This window comes from Pistacia vera, unplaced genomic scaffold, assembly GCF_008641045.1.
Source record: "Pistacia vera cultivar Batoury unplaced genomic scaffold, PisVer_v2 Contig100, whole genome shotgun sequence".
Classification (NCBI taxonomy): Eukaryota; Viridiplantae; Streptophyta; class Magnoliopsida; order Sapindales; family Anacardiaceae; genus Pistacia; species Pistacia vera.
The window spans coordinates 2,128,153-2,146,499 of NW_022195028.1; the positions used below are offsets into that span (position 1 = coordinate 2,128,153).

At 34.5% G+C, this 18,347-nt stretch overlaps 2 protein-coding genes across 2 annotated transcripts; one reads left to right on the plus strand and one right to left on the minus strand.

The window, feature by feature from the left end:
• The first annotated feature begins 9,151 nt into the window (after positions 1–9,151).
• LOC116129447 (uncharacterized mitochondrial protein AtMg00810-like) lies at positions 9,152–10,403 on the plus strand. The gene is made up of 2 exons (XM_031415218.1): positions 9,152–10,283; positions 10,396–10,403. Exons 1-2 carry the CDS (start codon positions 9,152–9,154, stop codon positions 10,401–10,403), a joined length of 1,140 nt encoding a protein of 379 aa, XP_031271078.1.
• Positions 10,404–11,374: 971 nt separating this feature from the next.
• LOC116129541 (phosphatidylinositol glycan anchor biosynthesis class U protein-like) lies at positions 11,375–17,998 on the minus strand. Its single transcript, XM_031415291.1, is given in 14 exon segments — positions 11,375–11,431; positions 12,095–12,174; positions 12,266–12,323; positions 12,988–13,156; positions 13,256–13,312; positions 14,325–14,578; positions 14,707–14,783; positions 15,360–15,494; positions 16,026–16,150; positions 17,156–17,188; positions 17,553–17,613; positions 17,688–17,735; positions 17,831–17,905; positions 17,908–17,998. Coding segments are annotated over 14 exon segments (1,320 nt in total).
• Positions 17,999–18,347: the final 349 nt, after the last annotated feature.

Sequence of the window (18,347 nt, forward strand, 5' to 3'; positions counted from 1 at the left end):
TCCTCCTATATCTTCTTTAGCTGTAGTCATTCTTTCATATTCTTAATCCTTCTTTCTTTTTTGTCAAACTCTCTTATCTAAGTGCATACATCATTAGTGATTCTCAGTGGAGTTCTATAGATTTGCATGCAACTACTATTTGTGTATGTTTTACTGGTGAAAATTTTCAAGACCAGTTAAGCTAATCTAATCTAATCTAATCTACTTCTTCAGGTTAACTCATTCAATACATAGAGCACCGTCCCATCGGCCCATTGAGCCACGGACTCAGACACCTCCTTGTCCTGCAACTACTGTTACAATGTAGGTAGGTTACTGTGAATTATATGTCTCCATTATTTGCATTAAGCCATTAGATTATACATTTAATTGATACACCTTTCTTTCATTAAAATATTTGAACGAAGCTTCATGTACATGTGATGTGGATGGATCTAAGAGAATGGCATTGTTTTAGAGCTAGAAAACAAGACCACAGGGATTCCTTTAACATTATTTCGTATGCTAAATCCAAAAATAAACATCTGGGATTCTAATTTCTAAAGCTGTAAAGTCAATGCAATTGCTAAGCTTTTAACGCGGTATTACACTTTGCTTCAAAGTACTTGGTGATCAACACTCCCTTAGGAAATGAAAGTGTTCGTCAATAGTCATAGCTGTCAGAAATATAATACATATAACGTGAGAATGAGACAGTGAACAACTTTAGTTACATCCCATTTAGCCATTGATGAAGTATTTCTTTTCTTTTTCTTATCCAAGCACTGAAAGAAGTTTATTCATCTGTGTGATTATTTTTAATAGCACAAGTTGGCTTTTAATGCAGAAAAGTGTTGAAATGGTTGAATGGTTTCTTTAAGAGGATGACACAGATTGCTTAACTGCTTGGAATGGACTTGGAAAGGTCTCCTTTAAGGGGTACACACAACAACCAATGACAGCTCAGTATCTCTTTCGTTGGAATTCTAAAACAGACTATTATTCTATTTATTAAAGATACAGTATTTATATATATATATATATATATATATATGGTGTTGCTAATTTGCTATTAAGTCAAGTTTAATGGTAAACTAAGCTTCTTGTGATGATAATTAAACTAATATCCTGGAGATTTCTTATGTCAGTTTACAAAACTAATACCACAGATCCGATGGAGGTTTGATATCTGAATCGGACGGCTGAAAATCAGGTTGACTTGAATGAATAATCATGTATGTAAGTTGATTGGTTGATTAGTTGTTAATCCTCCACGTGTTGAAGGGTGCCTACCAATGCGAAAATGAAGTGCAGGTTTTTGTGTTAATTTTGGTAGTAGTCAAATTAATAAAGGAGATGAATAAAATAGGTGTAGGAATCGAGGATGAGAAGAGAGAATTGAGCAGAAAGTTGTTCTTCTTGTCTGTGCCGTGCTCGTGGGGATTGAAATTAATAGTGTTAGTCAAGGCAGCAATTAATACTAATAGCTTTGAATTTCACATGAATCATGTGTTGTGTTGATATTTTCATCTTGCTTCCATTTAAAATACATGTTCATTACCCCTTGAATCACATTGCTTGCTAAAATCAGTTTGTTTCAAGATTTTTATGCTGCTATTCTTTTAAGTCTTTGGGAAAGTATATAGTATTATTGACGTGGTACTATTTATTTAGTAACTATCCATCGCTATTGAGTGAAAGATGTTGCATAAATTTATTAGATAATTGTATTTGTATAAAGGATGTAGTATTTTTTATGAGTCAATCTTTACAGTAATTCATTTTATAATCTTATTATTCACATTACCCTAATCAATCAATGTTATCGAGATTTGAAAATTGAAGTTACAAACATGAATGAAATGCATGATAACTACCATTCACATGATATAAAGTGATGGGTAGATGGAAAAGTAGTTGGAAGTCCAAAATATCGCCGAAATTTGCTACAAAGAAATGTAAGTTCGTTTTGGGTAAGCAAGAAATGTAAAATAAGCAAACCCAAGCAGAAAATATGGCTGTAGGACTAGGAAGATTCGTTAAGGTTAGTGTGAAGACCGAAGAGACCACCCATTTAATCGGATGGATTGGGGTGTGAGATAATGTAATTAATCCATGTCTAAGGAGACCTATTATCAACATCTTTACACTCGATAATTGTGATGTTTTATTCCTAATGACTTAATTAATTAAAACCCCCTTCAAATTATCAACTTACTTCTCTTAATTATATATTTGGTGTCTTCTTGTCTTGGGGTGGGGGTTGACTTGAGCATATAATTTCCTCTCCCTCCCTCTTTCTGGGAATTAAATTAAAATTAAGCGAGGAGGTTACTTTATCTTAACCTTTAAAAAGGAGAAAAAGAATTGTTACATGGGTGGCGTATCTGATGACACATTCTTATCCAACGACATGTTCATATTTTATTTCAAATAATTAAAAAACCATTGGAAGGGTCCAATACAAATTATTATGTAATGTAGATAATTTATTTAATTTTACAAAATATTATTAATCAAAATACAAAAATGTGTTTAGTGATGATATATTGAATACTGATTAATAATAATAATAATCCACAATTTAAAAATAAAAAAATTGAGTAATTAACCAGACCGACCTTGGCTTAATCTGGCCATAAAGGGAGTCCAGCAGTAAGCAGAGACATTAATATGGGTTTTCTTATTTTAATTTTTTTCATTGTGGCCTAGACCTAGTGTTTTGCACTACTTTTAATTTAATTCAAAAGTCGGAGAAAACTTAATTTTAACTGCATGTGTTGATTACTATTGTGATTCCTTAGGAAACAATTTTTTTAAAATTCAGTTCAGCTGCTGTGTCTCGTTTCCCTTCCACCGAAGGCCACCTGAGTCTGACCCTTTAACTCTTTGACAATACATATAGGATCTGACGTGGTTTCTGGGCTGGGCCATTATTGAATAGGTTAAGAACAGAAATGCACTATTATTTAATAATGTACTTTCTAAAATATTAAGGGACCTTACCGGAGGGAAAATGTAATAAATTCCTTTGTGCAATAAACCCAAAACATTTCCACCAACTTTTAGTTAAAATCAAAGACAGTTTTTAATGTGCTGTAATAGTATTTGTTTAATACAATTAATTATTCTTGTTTAGTACAATTCGACCGGCCCTCAACAATGTTTGTTAGTAGGTTATAAACCATACTGGAAAACAGTATTAATTAATGGGCTTCGGCCTTGGGCTTGGATCTACCGACAGTTGACATCTTAAAATGAGCCATGGGAGGCAAGTGAAAGTCAGCAATGACAGCTCTGTACCCACTTAAAATAATTTGTATATTCTTACAAGAAACTATTTCTATTTATACTACTTACATATGAACCACACAAAAATAATAATAATGTTTTTGCTACTTTCTGGCAATTCACACACACTTATAATTTGGTATGTATGAATTATGATAATCAATTTCACAGATTCTTCAACTCCCCATGAACCTACACCAACTCAGATGTGTGGTGGGGCTTAGACATTAAGAAATTCAAATATGAGTTGTTAAGTTGCAAATCAAAACTGTAAAGCACTACTGTTAACTGATTATGTTGACTGTCACATCAAAAGAGAACATTCAAGGAGATGAGTTCCGCGAAGTCAGAATGGTGGCTCTGATGAGTGGTAAGAACTATCCCAGGTACTTGGCAAGAACTAATAAAATTCAACATCTCAAGATTTTGTGACGGATAACTTTCTCAATCTCCTGTCGTGCTTGAGTATTGCACTTACATTCTCGATCAGGTAGGTCTAAGTATGCATAATGAGACTGATAAATGAAAAATTAAATTGCAATTATCTTTAGAATACATCAATCGGTTGAAATAAAGTCATATAAATCCTGTTCAGGTTTCACTGTTTCAGAACACTGGTCAATTTGACTTACGTTCAATAAAACAACAATTTGGAAGAGATACTCGGATAGAACAATAGGAAAAGAGATTCAGAATCTTGGAGCATAATAAGTTTGAAACATCTTCTGTTAATAGTTAGTTAATTTGTTGAAGTTTGTTATTTTAGCTGTACATCAAGTTACTTTTAGTTTGTTAAACTGGTGAGCTGGAGTCTAACGAAATTTCAGTATATAAACCATAACTTCTCTGTTTTTCTTTATAAGTTCAATAAAAGAATTTATCCAAGATCTATTTTTTCTCATGGTATCAGAGTGCTTCTGCTCCCTTGTCTTCTTCTTCTTTGTTCTNTATTTTATTTCAAATAATTAAAAAACCATTGGAAGGGTCCAATACAAATTATTATGTAATGTAGATAATTTATTTAATTTTACAAAAATATTATTAATCAAAATACAAAAATGTGTTTAGTGATGATATATTGAATACTGATTAATAATAATAATAATCCACAATTTAAAAATAAAAAAATTGAGTAATTAACCAGACCGACCTTGGCTTAATCTGGCCATAAAGGGAGTCCAGCAGTAAGCAGAGACATTAATATGGGTTTTCTTATTTTAATTTTTTTCATTGTGGCCTAGACCTAGTGTTTTACACCACTTTTAATTTAATTCAAAAGTCGGAGAAAACTTAATTTTAACTGCATGTGTTGATTACTATTGTGATTCCTTAGGAAACAATTTTTTTAAAATTCAGTTCAGCTGCTGTGTCTCGTTTCCCTTCCACCGAAGGCCACCTGAGTCTGACCCTTTAACTCTTTGACAATACATATAGGATCTGACGTGGTTTCTGGGCTGGGCCATTATTGAATAGGTTAAGAACAGAAATGCACTATTATTTAATAATGTACTTTCTAAAATATTAAGGGACCTTACCGGAGGGAAAATGTAATAAATTCCTTTGTGCAATAAACCCAAAACATTTCCACCAACTTTTAGTTAAAATCAAAGACAGTTTTTAATGTGCTGTAATAGTATTTGTTTAATACAATTAATTATTCTTGTTTAGTACAATTCGACCGGCCCTCAACAATGTTTGTTAGTAGGTTATAAACCATACTGGAAAACAGTATTAATTAATGGGCTTCGGCCTTGGGCTTGGATCTACCGACAGTTGACATCTTAAAATGAGCCATGGGAGGCAAGTGAAAGTCAGCAATGACAGCTCTGTACCCACTTAAAATAATTTGTATATTCTTACAAGAAACTATTTCTATTTATACTACTTACATATGAACCACACAAAAATAATAATAATGTTTTTGCTACTTTCTGGCAATTCACACACACTTATAATTTGGTATGATAATCAATTTCAAAGATTCTTCAACTCCCCATGAACCTACACCAACTCAGATGTGTGGTGGGGCTTAGACATTAAGAAATTCAAATATGAGTTGTTAAGTTGCAAATCAAAACTGTAAAGCACTACTGTTAACTGATTATGTTGACTGTCACATCAAAAGAGAACATTCAAGGAGATGAGTTCCGCGAAGTCAGAATGGTGGCTCTGATGAGTGGTAAGAACTATCCCAGGTACGTGGCAAGAACTAATAAAATTCAACATCTCAAGATTTTGTGACGGATAACTTTCTCAATCTCCTGTCGTGCTTGAGTATTGCACTTACATTCTCGATCAGGTAGGTCTAAGTATGCATAATGAGACTGATAAATGAAAAACTAAATTGCAATTATCTTTAGAATACATCAATCGGTTGAAATAAAGTCATATAAATCCTGTTCAGGTTTCACTGTTTCAGAACACTGGTCAATTTGACTTACGTTCAATAAAACAACAATTTGGAAGAGATACTCGGATAGAACAATAGGAAAAGAGATTCAGAATCTTGGAGCATAATAAGTTTGAAACATCTTCTGTTAATAGTTAGTTAATTTGTTGAAGTTTGTTATTTTAGCTGTACATCAAGTTACTTTTAGTTTGTTAAACTGGTGAGCTGGAGTCTAACGAAATTTCAGTATATAAACCATAACTTCTCTGTTTTTCTTTATAAGTTCAATAAAAGAATTTATCCAAGATCTATTTTTTCTCATGGTATCAGAGTGCTTCTGCTCCCTTGTCTTCTTCTTCTTTGTTCTATTGTGATTTCAATGGTGAATTCAATGGCGAATTCAGATCCTACATAGAATCCATCAAGCCATTATTATATTCATCCAAATGAAAATCATGCAATTGTCTTGGTTACACCTGTTCTCAACGGCACCAACCATCATTCTTAGGCATGCGCCATGAAAATGGCTTTACTTTCCAAGAACAAGCTAAAATTTGTTGATGGAACACTCCGAGCACCTTTGACTACTGATCCAATGTTTTCAGCTTGGGAAAGATGCAATACAATGGTACTGTCTTGGCTTAATCATTCTCTTTCACCTTCAATAACTAGTAGCGTGTTGTGGATTGATAAAGCATATGAAGTTTGGGAAGATCTTCGAGAAAGGTTTTCACAGGGAGATGTGTTCAGAATTTCAGATCTCCTAAAAGAGATTTATGCTTTCAAACAAGAAGATCGAAATGTAACAAATTACTTTACTGAGCTTAAAATTCTCTGGGAAGAGTTATTGAATCTTAGGCCAATTCCTTGTTGTTCTTGCACAAATCCGTGTTCTTGTGGTGCTTTAACTAAGATCAAGACTTATCAAAGCAATGATTATGTGATTAGATTTCTCAAGGGCTTGGGTGATCAATTTGCCACAATAAGATCCCAAATTATGCTCATGGAACCGCTTCCTTCCATAAACAAGGTATTTTCTTTGGTTGTGCAGCAAGAGAGACAAATGGTCTCAGGTGCATCCAAAGTGTTTGTAAGCAAGACTACACGAGAAGAAGTGTAGAGTTCCTCTAAGCAACGAATCAAAAAATCAAATCAATCACAGCACAATGGGGATAATAGATTCTGTACATTTTGTGGCAAACCAAGACATACAATCGAGACATGCTACAAAAAGCATGGTTATCCACCTGGGTACAAGCCAAGAAATCAAAACTCTACTACTCATAATATCATTTCTGGAGAGGATACTAAAAGAGCTGATGAATCTCATCAAAATACTGTCACACAGAAAGGGATTCTTGAACCTGGTGTTTTTTTTTTTTTTACTCAAGAGCAATATCAACAATTACTTGCCTTAATTCAGCCTTCTGGTGTTGATAAGTCGTTGCACATTACCAATCAAGTTACTACTCAACTGTTCTTTCTTCTAATTTTTCTTCTTCAGCAGGCAACCATTTTTCTTTGCATTGTTCATCCAGTTCACAACTATGGGTTGTGGACACGAGAGCCACCGATCACATAACCCACTATTTATCATTTTTCACATCTTATAAACAAATCAAACCCATCTTTGTCACTTTACCAAATGGCACCAAGGTCAAAACACAATACCCAGGCACCGTCCATCTCACTGAAAATTTAGTTCTCACAGATGTTCTCTTTATCCTTGAATTTTCTTTTAATCTGATCTTTGTGATCAAACTTACCTCACTTCTTCCATGTTGCCTGATTTTTAAAGATTCATGTTGCATTATACAGGACCTGAATTCGTGGAAGATGATTGGTTCAGCTAAGGTGGAGAATGGTCTTTACTTAATGATAAAATCAGCAATCAAAGTTCCTTTTCCTCCTTCGAAAATTTTAGCATCTACAACCTACAATGCAGAATAGGATCTCTGGCACTATAGGCTTGGTCACCTTTCTGATTCCAGGCTTAAACTCCTTGCACCATACATTTCTGATCTTAAGTTTTTAGATAACTCAACTTGTACTATTTGCCATTTAGCCAAACAAAAACATTTGCCCTTTCCTGTAAGTGTTACAAAATCCAATAATTGTTTTGATATTGTACATGCTGACATTTGGGGGCCTTTCTCTACACCCTTTGTTCATGGTCATAGATATTTTCTAACAATTGTTGATGATCATTTGAGATATACATGGATTTTTTTAATTCAAACACAAGTCTGAAGTGAGACCTATTATACAGTCCTTTTTTACACTCATTGAAACTCAATTCTCTACGAAGATTAAAATCCTTCGTAGTGACAATGGTCTTGAGTTTAATCTTCCAAGTTTTTATGCCTCTAAGGGAACAATACATCAAACATCTTGTGTAGAAACACCATAGCAAAACGGTGTGGTGGAGCGTAAGCATCAACATATATTAAACGTAGCTCGATCACTATTATTTCAATCTAACCTTCCTAACATGTTTTGGCATTATGCCACTTTACATGTTATGTATCTCATAAATAGGCTTTTTTCTCCTCTTATTGAGCACAAATCTCCCTTTGAAATTCTACACAAATGTCCACCTAATTATGCCACCTTAGAGGTATTTGGTTCCCTCTATTTTGCCTCTACTTTGTCTGTTCATCGCACTAAATTTGATCCTCGTGCCAGAAAGTGTATCTTCCTTGGATTCAAATCTGGTACAAAGGGCTTTGTTCTCTTGGACATCAATTCTAGGGAGATATTTGTTTCACGTAATGTTGTTTTCCATGAACATATTTTCCCTTTTGCATCTTTAAAAATGATTTTGTTCCTCTTGTTCATGAATCTTCCTTACCAGCCTCTGATTTTTCTCCTATTACACCATCATCTAATTCTTCTTTACCTTTAGTTAATCAACCTTCTATACCACTTGTACCACATCAATCTACAAGAGTGTCTAAACCTCCTTCATACTTGGCTGATTATCATTGCCATTCTACCACTACAACTGTAACTAGTGATCTCCACTCAAGTACTCCTCATCCTTTGTCCTTTGTTCTCTCTTATTCAAACTTATCTCCTTCTCATTTACATTTTACACTTGTTGTCTTTGCTTCCTTTGAACCAAAATCTTATCAACAAGTTGTAAAATTTCAATGCTGGCGAGAGGCAATGCAAATTGAAATCAATGCACTTAAGCAAAACAAAACTTGTGTTCTAGTGGATCTTCCTGCTGGCAAAACTCCCATCAGATGTAAGTGGGTTTATCGAGTTAAACACAAAGCCGATGGTAGTATTGAACGCTATAAGGCGCGTTTAGTCGCCAAAGGATACACACAAACTGAAGGCATCGGTTACTTCGATACTTTTTCTCCTGTTGTTAAACTCACCACTATCAGATTGTTGCTCGCTTTAGCAGCCATACATCAGTGGCACCTTTAGCAGCTCGACGTCAACAATGTTTTTCTTCACGGTGACCTCGATGAAGAAGTTTACATGGTGTTGCCTCCTGGCCTCCATTCTTCTCATTCTCATAAGGTTTGCAAGCTTCAAAAGTCCCTTTACGAGCTTAAACAAGCTAGCCGCCAATGGTTCTCAAAACTCACCTCTGCCTTGCTCGCATTGGGTTATGTTAAGTCCTCTTCTGATTATTCTCTTTTCATCAAGCACCATGACAGTTCCATCACTGTCTTGCTGGTCTATGTTGACAATATAACTTTAGCAGGCAATAATCTTGGTGAAATTGATCATGTAAAGAGGTATTTGGATGCTGCTTTCAAGATAAAGGACTTAAGCGATTTAAAATTTTTCCTTGGCTTAGAAGTCGCTCGTACAGCTGCTGGTATTGCATTATGTCAACATAAATATGCTCTTGATATCTTATCTGATGCAGGGTTCTTGGATTCTAAACCTGCCAAGTCTCCGATGGATTGCTCCTCTAAGCTTAGTCAATCTCATGGTGACACCTTGCATGATGCTTCTTCCTATCATCGACTGATTGGCTGTTTACTTTACCTTACTTCTACTCGTCCTGACATCTTTTTTGTCGTCCAACAATTGAGCCAATACTTAAACAAGCCTACCTCTCAGCACCTTCAAGCAGCCCATCGAGTTCTTTGCTACATCAAAGGTTGTCCAGCTTATGGTCTTTTTTTTCCTGCTAGATCCTCTTTAGCTCTTCAAGCCTTTAGCGATTCTGATTGGGCAAGATGCATTGACACAAGGCACTCGGTGACTGGTTTCTGTGTCTTTCTTGGATCATCCTTGATCAACAGGAAGGCTAAGAAGCAGCCTACTGTATCACGTTCCTCTTCAAAAGTTGAGTATCGTGCTCTCGCTTCCACAGCTTGTGAGTTACAGTGGCTGCGTTATCTTCTTCAAGATCTCCATGTTGATCACCCTCAATTTGCTTTGATTTTTTGTGACAATAAATCGGCTCTCCAGATTGCTGCCAATCCGACATTTCATGAACGCACAAAGCATATTGAAATAGATTGCCATCTGGTTCGTGAGAAAGTGCACAATGGTCTCCTTCACCTCATGCCTTATTCCTCAACTGATCAGCTAGTTGATGTTTTTACGAAGCCGCTTGCTGTCGCTCCTTTTCATGCAATTATTTCCAAGCTAGGCATGTTAAGCATACATTCTCCAACTTGGGGGGGGGGGGGGGTGGGGGGGGGGGGGGGGGTGTGTCTTTGATCTTGGAGCCATAATAAGCTTGAAACATCTTCTGTTAATAGTTAGTTAATCAGTTGAAGTTTGTTATTTTAGCTGTACATCAAGTTAGTTTTAGTTTGTTAAATTGGTGAGCTGGAGTCTAATAGATTTTAGTCTATAAACCATAACCTCTCTGTTTTTCTTCATAAGTTCAATAAAAGAATTTATCCAAGATCTATTTTTTCTCACAGAAACTAAAAAATGTTGAAATCACAAAAAGCTTACACAGGATTTCTTAATTTGGTTCAAAATGTATACAATAACTATAAGTTAATAAAAAATGTTTTTTGTCTCTTCCTTAGAGTTTAATTATGAATCAAAAAATCAATTGAAAAAATTTGAGAGAAAACCATATATACTTGAATTGCCAAAATCAGCAGAAATTAGAAAAACGGTAACTGTTAGGAACCTAAATGTCAATATCATCATGTGATAATAATTTAGCAATTTCTGTCATAAGATTAACTATATGTAAAAAGAAGCTACATTATCCTCATACAGACTTTCCTATTGACCTATTTGATGTAACAAAAAATAAGTAGCTGTTAGGCAGATGTAACAAACCTGAAAGCAAGCAAAAGCCGTAGCAGTTGCATAATAGAGTTTGCATTGCCAATACCTTGTAAATTTCATTAAGTAAATGATGCGAATTCACATTTAAGGCCGCCCATTAATCTTCATATGAGCCAAGCAAACTTCATGGCAAAAGCCATTCATAATTCTTGAAGCAAATCAGCCCAAGTTGGAGTAATATTGCAAGGCAAATCCAAACCCATAGTCAATTCGGCCCACGGAGAAGGAATGCAACAAGATGGGCTCAAGTTAAACCCATTTCGTCCAAGCCCCTAAATTGTTGATCCAATAGGTCCAATCCATTTATTTGAGCGTAGTTTGAATAGTTGGAGCCAAGATTTTCAAGTTAAAATGTAGGAAACAAAGGCTAATCAAGCATATGCACATGGAGACATTTAATGGAATAGACAAGATTATAACATGAGCGGCTCAAGATAGTCCCAATTTGACAAAAACAAGATTGTCATCCTTAACAGCTCCATGTTCCTTATCATTTTGAGAAATTTCTAAGTCAAAAATTCTTACTTATGTTTGTAGGCATTTTGGCTTTTAAGGAACATTTAGGGTGGCTAATAAAAATGTGTCCCATAGTTTGTTATTATCTTGAATTTGACTTTGTAATTCTCTATCCTATGTGGCATCCAATGTAACCCTATATAAAAGGGTCTTCTCCTTCATTGTAATACAAGTTGGGAGTTAAATTTTTGGAAGTGAAAATGTGAAAGCTCTTCAGAGAGTTTTATCATTTTTCCTTTATCTAAGTTCTTGCCATGCTTGGTGGTAAAATCCAAAACCAGTGACCATGCCTTTTCGTTTTGAAGACCCTTGGCCGGTGGCATTGCCTTTAAGGCTTGGGAATTTGGCTTCTATCTTGTTAATGATGTTCCATACCCGGTGGCGTAACCTTTACGCTTTGAAGATCATTAGCACTTATCTTTACTTTATCTTGTTATTTGTTGTGTATTATCTTTAATTTATCCTTGACTTTATCTAGTTCATGTATTTTAGTGTGCTTTGTAAGTTTGTGTTGTTTAGAAGAATTACAACTCACTTTAAGCCTCCACAAACGCATTAGTAAAGATCTAGATTAATGCCTCAACTTATTTAGTCATTAAAGCCAATTAGATGAAATCCAAGGAAAAGGCATACCCTCCATATCCATAGATTGTGCATCATAGGGCTGAGAAGGGGAACTCCGACATATCCGCAAAAGAGGAAGAATACAGAATTGCATATCAGTATGAGCATGGAAGATGGAGGGTTTTTAGATGCTAGACCAAGTCAAAATTCACCAGTAACAAAAGAGTCATTTTCACTTGCCTGCCAATTCAAAAACAAACCAACCTAGCAAACCCAAATATAAAGCTGAATCGCCAACCTAATGAAAACCAAACCACAGAGGATGAACAAATTAGATAACAACATCAAATAAATTCAGAAACGAAATCAACAATAGAAGTATGAAGCCCATCAATTACCTGTTATCACAGCAACTAGGATGATTATCCTCAGGAAGAAAGTTTTAGCCACAAGCAAATCCGAAGGTGAATTCTGAAACTTATAATTTGCGAAAAGGGAAGCACAGAAATAGTATACAGCTAGTATAAAAGAGATGTTTCACAGATTGAACCAAAGACTTCAATTGTTCCAGTATTAAGGAACAAAAGATAAAGAGTTTTGCCAAAACTTCCATATGAGCAACTTTAGTCATCCTTACTCCGGTATGCTTTCTCAATCATGTTTGATGGATTCTTTGTTTCAATTTTTTTTATTTTTATATCTTTGAGGGTTGGGAGGGAAGAGAAAACTCATAGACAGCACCAAGTCTATGAAATGTAATACTTTAAAACAGGAAAGTAATAGCTTCTAGTATCCCATAAATACTTGGTGTATTTTGAACGAGTTGTATACAAGTTTTTCTTAACAAGCACATTAAGTTCACATCAGAGTTTGTTACATACAATCTCACGTGCAATATATCGGGACTGATTAGCACAACCAACCTAAATTGGGGTAAAACAAGCAAATAATTTTAGACCTACTGAAGGGTAAGATTTAAGCATTGATGAGACAGCAATGTACACAAAAGCCAAGAAGCAAGGTCGGTGGTTCAGCCGTATGGCCAATGGCAATACCATGAATAGAATATTCACATGGAACACTATCAAAAAGAAATTTCTGAAAAATTCAAAAACTTCAGCAAAGAAGTACCTGCAAAAGAAAAATCAGGTGCACAAGATATAATGAAACACCTCACATGTAGGATAAAATTTCTCAATTCTACATAAAACAAAAATTGATTTGCCTCACCACAAAACACCCATGTTTGAAGACAAATCTTCCACAGTGAGGATGAACCCGTATGTACTACAGAAACAAGCCACATGTATGAAGAGTCAGAGCTTTTATATGGCGATGAAAGAAAAAATAAAGAGCTCTCTTACTTGATATACCACAGCATTGTATATGTTAATATTATAATTATAAAGATGAATTAATAAGACATCAAAATTAATGGCAATGCTGAAATCAGATACCATTCTATCTGATTAACCATGATGCTAAATGTACTTGAGCAGTGCGACCAAGGAAAGCCAAAAGGTTGAACTTCAATCCAACTGGTTCACATGAAGCTAGTATTCCACAACAAGAATTGATTCTCACATCTTGGCAGATAACGCTCATGTACAAATTTGGTTGTAGAATGTATAGCAAAGAGGATCACTTAACCTAAGGAACTTACTGTATTAAATCTTCTGAATATATGAAGGTGAGAACTCTGTAATGGTATCAGTTTTCCAATTTTGTTATTTTATTAGTAACAAAACTATAACCCAAATAAACAGAACACATACAAGAAAGGTAGTAACAAACTATAACCCAAATAGCGCCAACAAGCCAATAAGAAAATGGAAAAGGTACATACACAACTTACATCTAACACAAAGAAATCCTGAAAGGGAACCAGAAAAATCAAAGTAGAGGTAGACAGCCATGAGAATTAATATTTTAGCTTTTAGGCTTATAAATATTACGGTCTTGAATTCAAGAACTGAATGCATCAGATTTGAGTACAGAACTACATGACATATATTTAAACATTAACCCAACATATCCACATGGATTATATGAACTTCAGGAAGAAACCTCCAACCAGTTTTGTTATTATGCAGTTTCTAATTCTTTTAACTCAAGAAATAATACTGGCCAATATCTAATCAACCTCCTATTCCATAAAAGTTAATTACAAGTATCATGCTTTATAAGCAAGACATTGTTTGGCATCCAGAAGGGTACAAATAGAGAAGATTAGCTCTAAAAATAGTTTTTCGATTTAGCATACAGATGACAAGTACCGAATGGAGTATATAAGGAATACCTTTTAAACATCTCCAACAGACCACCATTATTTTGAACCGATATGCCACATAGAATAAGCACATAGACAGACCAGACAGAAATCCACAACAAAAAATGAATGACTGGTTTCCACGAGAAGGTCATTGATTGATTCAGTTCCTCCTGTTGACAAGATGTACTACTTAAGGGATTATCTCCACCTTTGCTGCATCTACTTTGAAGGAACAGTTTCCTCGGAGGAGCATCTGGACCATATCCTAGTAAAAAAATCAACTGGGAAAAAAATTAACAATAGTTACTAAATGCAGAGTTGATATAAAAAAGCACTAAGGAATTTCATATAAGCTTTTCGTATGTTTCTTATAAGACTTTAACTATTTCATAAAGACAAAAAGACATACCGGAATAATTAAAATTGCAGGATAAAGAGATAGATGAGTAGCCATAACCCACCCAAAAGCAGCCAAGGGAGGCAGTCCTACATTCCATCCAACAAACGGTATTTAATAAATTGCAATTATATATATTTGACAGGAAACAATAAAACTATATATTAAAAAGAGATTGAGGTAGATACATCAGTGGACTAGAGATCCACAAAAATATCAAAAAACCAATGAGGGAGACAAATCTATACAAGATAGTGACCAATGTTCCTTTCCCTATGTGAACACACAAAGCAGTGGTTCTTTGTCAAACTAGGCATATATATTAACAAAAAACTTATGACTCTATCCATATATTGTTCCAAATATTTTGAAAAAGCCAGGAACTGAAACATCATAAGCATGCATGACACAGATACTATTTAAATATATTTTTAAGATATTCATATCTTTACAACCCCCAAAAAAATAAATAAATACGCATATGGGAAAAGAAAGGTGGAAACATTAGAAAGGAATATCAATGCATTGGTAAACCTCTAAAAATGTAGAACTCATTCTTTAAATTTCACAAGCATTCAATCAAAAAACTGGAGGAAAAATTGGTGAAATGATCTTGGCACAGATAACAAGTACCCAAGTACTGACAAAGAATCGAAATTTCTTACCTGTACATGCTCCATAGAAAGATGATATGATGGCCAGGTTTTCAACTGGTGATGTGGACAAACGTACACAAGCTACTATTGTGAAAGGATTCCACAAGTATACAAGAGCGGCAATATCTCCAGAAGAAATAATCTCTGCAAGTAACATTGATACTTGCGAGGAAAGGGGAAGGAAGGACAAGCAGGAAATATGCAAGAATTTACATCTGAACACAAAGAATTAAGCAACTTGAAGCAAAATTTACCATCATGATCTCTGTAAATTTATCAATAAAATTAACTTGGAATCTTACTAAATTCAATAAAAAATTCCAAATTAAGTTTCTCAAGGTTCCATGCTGTCATTTCTTTTCATCCAAACTTCCTAGCAATTTAATAAGATATTCGTAAAAGAGAAGAAAGACTAGGTGGCAATAAGAAGAGTACTAATTCTCTAAAATGACAGTGATGATCTTACCACGCACTAAAGCACAATATATTATAGATGAAAATCACGAAACTAAAGCCATCTCTCATTCACAAGTTTTCAATCTTCTAATCTTTTTATCCAGGGTCCTTACATTTAAGAAATTAAATAAATGATCAACGAAAACTGAAAAAATCCTATAATATCCTCTGCACAAGAGAACTTGAAAAAAGCATTTTGCTCAGAACAAATAAAATTACCTGAATTTTTTGACAGTTCATGAAGTTCTAGGGATTTCCATCTTTGAGTATATGCTGCCTGAAGATTCTGACTGGCAGCACGAAGAAGCATTGCACTCATGACATCTGCAAGCACAAAAAGGAAACTGTATCCAAATATGTGTTGATATCAACTAAGCAACTAAATGGAGAAAAGATTTTAAAAGGAATAGAAGAAGAAAAAAAGAACCAAAATACTAAATCAATTATACTAAGTATAAGAAGGAAAGAAGAATTGAACGGAAATCCCAGATTATCAGAATGAGCAACGTACGGCAGATATGCGATACCATTAACATCATCAAAAGATATCTGACTTCAAAATATTAACAGGAAGTGTTATATATCTCAGCTAGGACGTGAAATCATCACTCACATAATAATAGCATTCAGGATTATAACATTTTTATGGTAATATTAATTATTATGAATATTATACATTAAAAATTACAGAACAAAGAAACAACAGAAGCATAAGCTTACTTTTACAATGTCCAAACTCTTGTTTGCTACTTTAAAGAGCTTTTTTATTCATTTTTAATTTTTATTATTTGAAAAGGTTACTGTAAATAAGTACGTGGTGTTTTTTTTCTCTTATTTGTGTGTCTCTACAATCAAATGGTAGAAGAGCCAAAGTTGCACTATGTGAGCAATGGAACAACTCGGCCACTTGATCTAAGAGAGCCTCACACAAAAGTATATGAGAATTTTGCATTTAACATCCACTCCATATGTTACCACATATTTGATATATGAACAAAAACAACAAGTCTATTCAATGAGGTTATACGCAAAACTTCTATCACTAAAAAAACTAAGTCTCAAATTGTGACATAAAACTATTAGCATACTAAAATACTACCAAACACCTAAAATGAATAATCCATTCACTTTATAAAAGTGAAAATTATCACTGATAGACTTGTATGTAATGTCAAATTCCATTTGCCAAATTGGAACTGGACATAGAATTTGGCTTGGCCAGAATGAATAGCCATCTTCTTCCAAAAAATTAGGGGTTGGCATTTCCAATTCAATTCAACTCCAATTCCATGATACCAAAGACGGCCATAACCATAACATTTGAATAACTAAGACCTAATATTTAGTACCTGCATAGAAGATGATGGGGTTGCCCTTCAATTCTGCACCAACAAATTAAAATACATATCAAAACAAGTATCAAAAACCAATAACAAATCATCGCAAACTAATAAGGGTTAAATTTCAGGCCTCGATCCAGGAAACCTAACAATATGAAAGTATGAGTGTAGACCGCTTTTGTGCAAAGAACTTCGAGTAAAAAGTAGGTATCGCAAAAACACCAAAAGTGCTTCATCAAAAAGTATCTATCAAATGCATCTGCCTAAAGTATTTAAATTTAAACACATTTCAAAAAGAACCTAAAAATTGCACCTCTAAACGCTTCGGTAGCCACCTTTAACCAAATAAACAATTCATCATTTCTTTAATGTAATTGTTACAACATTAATTGAGCTCTATTAGCACCTCTTAACAGTGAGCGGCCCAAGCAGAGAAAGTAACAGAGGAGAACCATGATACATTGAACCTGCAAGTTAGAAAACCAAATTTTACAAACAACATCTCATAAATAAAAAAGAACGAACCAAAGAAACAGAAAACCTGCATATGGAGACGTTGACGATTGCTTTAGCCAGTATCCCTCCGCCACTGGAAAAAATTAAAACAAAAAAAAAGGTCAAAAATTCAGATCATGAATTGATTTTAGTTCAGCGCGTAGAGAGAGGTATAGGAAGAGACAGTACAACGACGTATGCTGGAGATAGGAGTGGAGACTTCGGGACAAGAAGATAAGTTGAAATTTTTCGGGAAGTAAATAAAATTAGCCTGAAAATCACTGAAGCTATGACCCAAACTAAAAACGACGACATTTTGTAGATTTTGTTGCGCTTCTCTTCTATCTTCATCTCCATTTTGGGCGAATATTACGGCATCGATGTTGTCGGAGGATGAGGTACCCTCACTGAGCGTAAAATAAGCTTTCAGGACCTTTTTCTTCAACCATGTCGGATCCGTTTGTTTCAATATTTTCTCTTCTCTTATTCCTATTATTTTCAAAATATATCGTTAGTTTTCTTATTCTAAAATACTATTATATTATACTTAATTATTTTTTAAATCTCCTACGTTTATTAATTTAAATAAACACCCCTAAAAAGAGTTTAAAAATTAATAAAAACACCCCCACCACCCACATTTGCCACATTTCGGCCACCATCGTCGAAAGGTGGCCGAAATCTGGTATAATGGCACACAATCGAC

Coding starts and splice junctions, on each gene's coding strand:
- LOC116129447 (XM_031415218.1), top strand. CDS start 9,152: ATGGTGTTGCCTCCTGGCCTCCATTCTTCTCATTCTCATAAGGTTTGC.